The sequence below is a fragment of the Pseudophryne corroboree genome, chromosome 3 (genome assembly GCF_028390025.1).
Source record: "Pseudophryne corroboree isolate aPseCor3 chromosome 3, aPseCor3.hap2, whole genome shotgun sequence".
Lineage (NCBI taxonomy): Eukaryota > Metazoa > Chordata > Amphibia > Anura > Myobatrachidae > Pseudophryne > Pseudophryne corroboree.
The window spans coordinates 803,447,507-803,457,598 of NC_086446.1; the positions used below are offsets into that span (position 1 = coordinate 803,447,507).

Genomic DNA, 10,092 nt, shown 5'->3' on the forward strand with positions numbered 1-10,092 from the left:
TGTCAAGATCCCAGCATTCAGGAGACTGATGTCGGAATCCCAACCGCTGGTGAAATGCCGACGCCCGGAATCCAGACACATGCTCAGTATTGTCACTTGGTTGGTGGGTCCACGCCACCAATCGAGTGGAAATAGAACCTGTGTAGAGTGCAGCAAGCCACCAGGCCCAATGCGTGGCGAGCGCACTCGCTGCCTCCCTGCCTTGCTGTCGGTATAGTGACAGCCGGCATCCCGTGTGCGGGGATATGGTATGTTTCCCAGCAGCAGAGTCTACCACCAGTATCCTGTGATCATTTGTTCCTCTGAGCAGTTACATACAGCCAGGACAGAGTTACATCCTTGTCACTAGCTGGTCCCAGCCGGTATCCCAGTAGGTAACTCTGCATCTATCCCACATCCACATAGACGAATACCGATGCAGTCTGCACATACAGTGTATCCGGAAAGTATTCACAGCGCTTCGCTTTTTCCACATTTTGTTATGTTACAGCTTTATTCCTAAATGGAATAAATTCCTTTTTTCCCTCAAAATTCTACACACAATACCCCATAATGACAACGTGAAAAAAGTTTTCTGAGATTTTTGCTAATTTATTAAAAATAAATAACTAAGAAATCACATGTACATAAGTATTCACAGCCTTTGCTCAATACTTTGTTGATTACAGCCTCAAGTCTTTTGGAATATGATGCCACAAGCTTGGCACACCTATCTTTGGGCAGTTTCACCCATTCCTCTTTGCAGCACCTCTCAAGCTCCCTCAGGTTGGATGGGAAGCGTTGGTGCATGACCATTTTCAGATCTCTCCAGAAATGTTCAATTGGATTCAAGTCTGGGCTCTGGCTGCGCCACTCAAAGACATTCTCAGAGTTGTCCTGAAGCCACTCATTTGATATCTTGGCTGTGTGCTTAGAGTCATTGTCCTGCTGAAAGATGAACCGTCGCCCCAATCTGAGGTCAAGAGCGCTCTGGAGCAGGTTTTCATCCAGGATGTCTCTGTACATTGCTGCATTCATCTTTCCCTCTATCCTGACTGATCTCCAGTTCCTGCCACTGAAAAACATCCCCACAGCATGATGCTGCCACCACCATGCTTCACTGTAGGGATGGTATTGGCCTGGTGATGAGCAGTGCCCGGTTTCCTCCAAACATGATGTCTGGCATTGAGGACAAAAAGTTCAATCTTTGTCTCATCAGACTTGAGAATTTAGTTACTCATGATCTGAGAGTTCTTCAGGTGCATTTTGGCAAACTCCAGGTGGGCTGCCATGTGCTTTTTACTAAGGAGTGGCTTCCGTCTGGCCACTCTACCATACAGGCCTGATTGGTGGATTGCTACAGAGATGGTTGTTCTTCTGGAGGGTTCTCCTCTCTCCGCATGCTGTAACTCTGACAGAGTGACCATCGGGTTCTTGGTCACCTCCGTGACTAAGGCCCTTCTCCCCCGATTGCTCAGTTTAGACAGCCGGCCAGCTCTAGGAAGAGTCCTGGTGGTTCCGAACTTCTTCCATTTACGGATGATGGAGGCCACTGTGCTCATTGGGACCTTCAAAGCAGCAGATATTTTTCTGTACCCTTCCCCAGATTTGTGCCTCAAGGCAACCCTGTCTCGGTGGTCTACAGACAATTCCTTTGACTTCATGCTTGGTTTGTGCTCAGACATGCACTGTTGAGTGTGGGAAATTATATAGACAGGTGTGTGCCTTTCCAAATCATGTCCAATCAACTGAATATACCACAGGTGGACTCCAGTTAAACTGTAGGAACATCTCAAAGATGATCAGTGGAAACAAGATGCAATAATCTAAAAAAAAACTTTTTTCACTTTGTCATTATGGGGTATTGTGTGTAGAATTTTGAGGGAAAAAAAATAATTTATTCCATTTTTGAATAAGGCTGTAACATAACAAAATGTGGAAAAAGTGAAGCGCTGTGAATATTTTCCGGATGCACTGTACATATGTTAGTGTAGCTGGAGCTGGAGGTCTCTTGACGTTTTACTCACTGGAAGAGGAGTCTTGGATTCTACAAATGATCCAGATAACGGTGATAATGTACTATTCCTAAACTGTTGCCCGTTTCTGTAGTCTAGATGTGTGATTACTTACAATACAAGGTCCGGTGTATGATCAGAGAAGACGTCTCCCCTCAGGCACAACGACCAACAACATTTTTCTTTGAAAACAGGTTTTCAGTTCATTAAAATGAATGAGCCATTCACTTGCTGATTTTTGTTGCAATTACAGATTCTGAGCGTGATTAAAAGAATAAAAACTATTTCCTAACACATAACACAAGCATGTGAAACGGACCCCACCGAATATCTGACACATTTATACAAAAGCATTTAGGCAATAAGGCCGTCTTGAGACTGTTTAATCCTTAATATCCTTTCTTTGCCCTAATGTTCCAATGGACTTGTAACAGGTTATTGTGGTACTTGTAGTTCACTGGCAAATGTAACAACAGGCAGTCTGTGCAAGATAAACAGCAAGTGAGGAAAGTTTGATGCATGCAGGCTATTGTGGTACTTGTAGTGCACTGGCAGATGTACAGGCAGACTACGGTATGCACGTTAAACAGCTCTAGGTGGCCTCTCTCCTAAGGGTACAGAGCTTACAAATCCCCCTTTTCTTACGGTTGGTTCTAAATCGGAGTGGGGTAAGGGACCTCTGATGTTACCAGGGGCGGAGCTATATCACCAGGGGGAGGAGCCACGGCCGAACAGGGTACCCAAAATGTAACCTCGCGAGCTTCGCTCGCCACGCTGACGCTGCAGGCTCGATGGCACGCTTCACTCGCCACCGGGTTACTAAAGGTAATAGTTGATGGCGTGGATAGTAGAGGAACTATCCCGCTGACCTAGCTCCTCCCCCTTGTGTTGTGGCTCCTCCCCTTGTGTTGTGGTTCCTCCCCTTGACGTAAAAGGTCTCTTAGGCCACTTGAATCTAGCATCTACCCTTTTCTCACCCCAGCCTTGAGCAGAGACTAAGCACCATCTAAGGGATCCTGTAGGGTCTTCTTTTACTGCCTGCGGCCCCCTGTACTTCCAGCAGGGGTCCTCACCGCAGTTCTCCCGGGGTACTCACAGCCCGGGTCTTCTACGGATATTAGCACCAGAACAACGCAGCTGGGATTCTATTACAAGTTCTCTGTGCCAGTGTCACAGCCTTGACCCCAGACCTCTCCTACCGTTCCCATCTTCCTGGCATCTGGGCATCCCCCCCTCTCCCACCAGTCAGCGTTGTACTCCTGGATGCCATGTGGTGAGACTGCTTCACGGATACATTGTCATCTGTGTCAGGGCCAGCACATCACTAATGCTACAGGGCTGCAGTCACATATGTCTTACACCCCTCCCCCAGACACAGTGACCTGACACCTAAAAACATGGGGTTGTCTAACTATTTGGGGTGCCCCCATTTTCCAAGCCCGAATCTGATTCACATACATGGCTGAGCACTTGTCACCTCCAGTGCAGGATTCCTCAGCACTCAGGACCCCATTCAGTAAGGATAGCAGATGCTGCTAAGTAGCAGAATTTGCCTTCCTTTTGATTGCATGCTGGGGCCGCCCATCACAGGGCAAGGCCACCCAGCATAAACCATCGGCCAGATGGTTTCCCCATCATCGATGGTACTGGACCACCCAATGGGATCCCTTGCAGATGGTTTTATACCATTAAGGTAGACCATCAATGGTAACATCGATGGTGACCATTGATGGACATCTCTATGCTACAGACTCCTCTCCCCATTCTTTTGTGTCATTTTGGCTCCTCCCCCTTTTGGCACATCGTTTTTCAGTTCAGTGCATGCTGGGAAAAGTATTATTTGTTACCGTTGGGGTCTATGTAAGAGATAAAGGGGTACATTTACTAAGCAGTGATAAGAGTGGAGAAGTGAGACAGTGGAGAAATGTCCCCATCAACCAATCAGCAGCTCTGTATCAATTTATAGTATGCAAATTATAGATGTTACTTCAGTGCTGATTGGTTGATGGGGAAATATCTCCACTGGCTCACTTCTTCACTCTTACCACTGCTTAGTAAATGTATCCCAAAGTACCAGCCAATCAGCTCCTAAGTGTCATGTTACAGGCTGGGTTTGAAAAAGAACAGTTAGTAACTGATTGGTTGGTACTTTAGCTCCATCCACTTTATCTCTCTCTCTAAGGGTTAGTACATAGACTTCATAGAGTCTTGTCCAGTGAAATTGGTAATTGCCAAGCTTTGCCTGCATAATGACAGCACGGCACAAGGGGTTACATTTAAAACAGTGGGAAAAATGAGAAGGAGAAGAAGAAGAAGACCATGATTTTGTGCTAAATGGAGTGTTATGGGTTTATACAAAGCTCCATCCCCGTACTACTGTACATCCTCTTCATCCACTCTCCACTGTCAAATGGAGCCCGACTACAATGGAGAAACTTTTATATGAAGTCCAAAACACGCGGGATCCAACTCTGGGAAAATGACTTTTTCCTCGTTCTGGGATAGAGTGTGGTGGACGGGACTCTGGAGCACTCGGATACCATAAATACGGGGGGGGGGGGGGGGGTCGTAAAAATGAAACCGCTCATCTCTAGCACAAACTGGAATTTTGGCACCTAGTGCAGCAATTAGTTCCTGTCATGGTCATTTACCTACAGTGATTCCTTCATCCTCCCACCTACACATAGAAGTAACATCTACGGCTTATGATCAGGCATAGTAAATAGTGCTATTGCTGCTGGATGGGTGAAAACAGGACCGGTCTTCTTCTGCTGAGGAACCATGGCCTGTGCCAGATAGCGCTGTACAAACTTTACCAACCGCAAGCGCGGCTTCCACTCTATTCTCTTTCTTCATACTCTGAGTATTACATATAATGTTCCTTGTGTACTGTACTATTTTCTTTATTATAATAAAACAGTGCTGATATTAGGGTACTGGAGTCCATGACCTTAGCATGTAGACTTGTGAATAGTTTATACTCCTCTCCTTTCCTCTCAGGGTGCTGGGTTCCCGTGCTCCAATGGAAGTTGCGCGATGATGGGATACTACGCAGACCTTTATGTCAGAGACTCAAACACCAGCCAGAAGTTTTACCTGAACACTGGATATCCTAAGAACTTTTCTCGTATGTTGTACATGAAGAAAACATGGGAGGAACAACTGGTGGCCAATGTCAATGTGGACTACACCCAAGTGTTGTAGCATCCCTGAAATGACTTGAGATATATTAATGAGGGGGGGGGTTATGACAGGCAGTAGTGTGACCACACAGGGGTTCTTCACCCTATACAAAAACACGCGGTAGAGTAGTTGCCAGGGGGATGTTGATCAAACCCCCTCCATCTTAAGTCCTCTCCAGCTGGTTGCCTGACCAAGAAAATCCTGGTTGATGTTGCTCACTCAGGGCTTCCTCCCACAATACTGTATGTGCCTCTATGAAGTGAATTCATTGTCAGCTCTTCTGCCCACCATAATTGTGACTGTATGACGCTGAGGACTGTTCATGCTGGTGGAAGGGTAACATAGAAACATAGAAACATAGAATTTGTCGGCAGATAAGAACCACTTGGCCCATCTAGTATGCCCCTTATTTTTATCTCTAACCTTATTTGATCCTTATTTCTTTGTAAGGATATCCTTATGTCTATCCCATGCATGTTTAAATTGCTCTACTGTCTTAGCCTCTACCACCTCTGATGGGAGGCTATTCCACTTGTCCACTACCCTTTCTGTGAAATAATTTTTCCGCAAATTTCCCCTGAACCTCCCCCCCTCCAGTCTCAGTGCATGTCCTCGTGTCCTATTGCTTCTCTTCATTTGGAGAATGTTTCCCTCCTGGACTTTGTTAAAACCCTTGATATATTTGAAAGTTTCTATCATGTCCCCCCTTTCCCTTCTCTGCTCCAAACTATACATATTGAGATTTCTTAGTCTTTCTGGGTATGTTTTGTGATGTAGGCCATGCACCATTTTAGTTGCCCTCCTTTGTACAGTTTCTAATGTATTAATATCCTTTTGAAGATATGGCCTCCAGAACTGAATACAGTATTCTAGATGAGGCCGTACCAATGACCTATACAGTGGCATTATTACTTCTTTCTTTCTGCTGCTGATTCCTCTCCCAATGCAGCCAAGCATCTGACTATCCTTCCTCATTGCCTTGTTACATTGCTTACCTGCCTTTAAGTCATCTGAAATAGTAACTCCTAGATCTCTTTCCTCCTCAGTAGTTTCCAGTATAGTGCCATTAATACTGTATTTAGCTTTAGGATTTTTGAGACCCAAGTGCATGATTTTGAATTTTTTGGCATTAAACTGTAATTGCCAGACTCTTGACCATTCATCTAGTCTACCTAGATCCTCAGTCATTTGTTTTACCCCACCTGGTGTGTCTACCCTGTTGCATACCTTTGTGTCATCTGCAAAAAGGCATACTTTCCCTTTAATGTCATTTGCAATGTCACCAATAAAGATATTAAAAAGCACTGGTCCAAGTACAGATCCCTGGGGTACTCCACTGGTAACATTTCCCTCCTGTGAATGCACTCCATTTACCACAACTCTCTGTTTTCTATCCTTCAACCAAGATCTTAACCATTCAATAATCCTAATATCCAATCCCAAACTTTCAAGTTTATTTAGCAGTCTGCGATGTGGAACTGTGTCAAAAGCCTTACTAAAGTCTAGATAAGCTATATCCATGGCTCCACCTTTATCCATCACTTTAGTCACACAATCAAAAAAGTCAATAAGATTTGTTTGACATGATCTCCCCCCATGTCAAACAAATCTTATGTTCCACGCAACACTGGGCACTAGGGCTTGATGGCATCACCTCTCCAGTGCTATGGGTATCAGGCGTGCTGTGAGGGCCTGGTTTCTGTATTTTCAGCATTCCAGCACATCCCGACAGTCACTGAAGTCACATGGGTGGGGGTAGACTTTATCTATGGGAACAGGAGATGCTTATTGTACTATTCTTGTGTCCTATGTACAGGTTGGAGGTACCGTGTATCTGTTACAATTGCCGGCACAACATTTGCTATGGGCTCATTCACCATCTCTCTCTGTGGGAGTAATGGATGCAGTTGTCAGCATAAGATACATAGGTAAGTCCCACCACTCAGATGTCTGTTTGACAAGGTCTGGACTTGTACTACAAAATCTTTGTTCTCTCATTTTCCCAGTGGACTGATTCACTCTGGCATCTCATACACGGCCTTCATCGATGTGGAGAAGGACATCTATCCAGTCAAGAAAGTGACCTTCGTCTGGCACAAACACATGGTCTCCTTTTTTCATCCAACGCTGACGGCTTCATTTGTGTCAATCCAGTATGGACCCAATGGCAGAATGTATGTAGCCTGTGTGCATCGCTTATACAGATTGTAGCAGATAAGGGGAAATGGGGAAAGTCCTATCAGGAACAATAGTGTCCTGGGTGTGGTCTACACGTTGGACTGTATGTGGACTTCCTCAGTTTGCTCTGTTGTGATGGCTTTTCCCTAGAACACTTTATGGTGATTGTACCTTAACACCATAAATGTGTCCTACCAACTGCTGGATGGTTATCACAAATAATAGCCGGAGAAATTGAATGGATTAAGGGATTTGGAAGTTGCTTCACTATTACTGTACACTTCTATAGCATTTACCTAGTACTTGTTGGAAATCAGGCCTGAGGGTGTAGCAGGGTTCCTGTACACACCAGCCGATGCCTTACACCTGTGCAGAGCCCAGTTATGTAACCAGTGGAGTGGGTTTAATGACAATAAGTCAGGTACAGCCGTACTCACTGTTATAATGAGCGGAGCTTGAGTAGAGTGGGGTGTCACACAGCACACCACCCGGTGGGTGTATGTAGTTAATGGGGAGCAGGGGCGTAACTAGACCTTTGTTGGCCTCACAGCAGCTGTATCCCCGCACCTTTGGTAGCTACACCACTGACAGGTAGTGGCGCAGGATACTGGAACACTGTCTAAAATGATAGGCAAGCTAAGATCTCACTTGAGATCAGTGGCAAACTACTGCCTTCCAATGTGGTATTCTAACACATGCTCAGTAGAAGCCTCAGCGGCCATCTTGGTCCGGTGAATGAAGCTTCCCTGGAGGAGTGGCAACATGGAGTCTGAAGTAGTAGCGCACTCCACTGTCAAGAGTAGCAGACTTAAATTGAAAGTTATACTGCATCACTGAAAACATGGTAATAACGTGTCTGGTAATTAACGTGTCTGGTAATTGCCCTCTGTGAGATTCCTCCCTAGCTTTCCGTGTAGATGGGGTTTATTAACTTAATCTTTCACACTGTGAATGTTTTTGATCTGTTTTTATCCTGTGATAAACATTGTCAGATATGTCATTCTTTCTGTCTCTGCAGATACACCTTCTGCGGCAGTAACCCAATAAAAGAAGACATCAGGCAGACTCTGAAAGCTTGTTAGACATCACTCCCTTATATATAATATGGAAATGCTAATAAATACAGTGATTTCAAATGTTTGTTTCTTGCCTGTTATTGATTGACTTATTAGTAACCGTGAGTCTGTAATATAAAGTTTCACATGTTACATATATAATACACATGTAAAATGTGAGGCTCATAATCATCATCAGTTGGGTCTGGCAGCATTGCCGAGTTCTCTAGAAGTTTCATCCTCTTAATCAAAGGAACCAATTCAGATGCAAAGGAACCAATTCAGATGGTCACTAATTACCCTTTCCCCATTCCCTCTGGGTGACCACCACCTTCTATCCTTTGGTTTTCTCTCTCCAAGGTTAAAATTTTATAGAGATTGAGGTTTATTATTTTTCCTCTTGGACCTCTTCGGATGACCAAGCACCCCCACCCCCCCAACTCCCCCACTGATTGTATAGATTTAGAGCATTCCCAAATCACAGTACACGATTTATAATGTTCTATCCATATCCTTTTAACGGGTATGTGACTCAAGGTCGACACCACTTAGGTGGACACCAAGTGGTTGACACACCTTAGGTCGACACCTGAAATAGGTCGACGTGGACAGGGGCACAGGGTAACCCCCCAGTGGGCCCCATCGCCTGAGTGTTGTTGGGTCAGAAGCAGAACTAGCTGCGGTGCTAGGGGGCACCAGACAAAATTTTGCCTAGGGCATCAAATTGGCTAAGGCCGGCTCTGCTCATTGGATTATACAGTATGTACTGCTGGAAATTTTAAGATTATTTGTTCAACCATCCAACTAGTTGGCTGCTTGGAATGAAAATCTGGTAATGTATAGTAGCAAATGACAATTGATCGTTTCCTCCCAAAACACAAGATAACAGCCAAAGACGGTTGTTCAGACAGATTGGTTTGTCATGAACCCGGGGGGAGGGGGGGTATTCAGATGTGGCTGAAGATGCTGGGTCCACAGCAAAGTACCGATTATTGGTACTGTGCACATGTGCAGGACTTGTTCCGTACATGCATGAACGGAGCCTGCAACGACGGACACAGGATGGCATCAGACTGTTAGTGACTGACAGCCTCATGCTGTTTTGGGGTGGGGAGAGAACGAAGGCGTGTTTTGTGTTGGGTGGGCGACTTGCGCAACAACATCCCCAGAATCTCTCCTACTCACTATTATATTGTCACCACTTAAAGTTGTTTCAGGAGCTACTCACGCCAAATAGGAAGACTGATGTCCTCCCTACATCTACAATTAAGTCCCAGTTGTCATAACCCAAATAATTCCCTGTACTGTAGATACTGTATGTACAGTTACATGGATTGTCCAAATCTACAGGCATAGATCCAATAAGAATCACAAAGACCAAGCTTTATAAATGAAGTTTAATATGTGAAAGTTTCTCATAATTCTTATATTCAAAACAATAATAATGACATACTGTACAATGATAGTCGTAGACACACAATTCTCTAATACACAAAACATCTTAGTAGCTTTCCATTATCTCCAGGCACCCTGCTCAGCCAAATATGAGGATTGTGGTCTGTAATGACAGTGAAGTCTCACCAGTACGTTGTCCACTATGGTGTAAGACACCTCTAGGAGCAACGTCCTACTGTGGAAAATGATTGGGGGTTCTTCCCCTTGTTCAGTTATCTGGCTGGGCA

General features: G+C 44.8%; 1 protein-coding gene across 1 annotated transcript; it reads left to right on the plus strand.

Moving 5' to 3' along the window:
* Positions 1-1,091: 1,091 nt before the first annotated feature.
* On the plus strand, positions 1,092-8,459 carry LOC135057450 (pancreatic lipase-related protein 2-like). The gene is made up of 5 exons (XM_063963343.1): positions 1,092-1,259; positions 4,995-5,121; positions 6,994-7,105; positions 7,184-7,351; positions 8,374-8,459. The coding sequence occupies exons 1-5, from the start codon at positions 1,092-1,094 to the stop codon at positions 8,435-8,437; spliced, it is 639 nt and encodes a 212-aa protein (XP_063819413.1). The 3' UTR covers positions 8,438-8,459.
* The last annotated feature ends 1,633 nt before the right edge of the window (positions 8,460-10,092 follow it).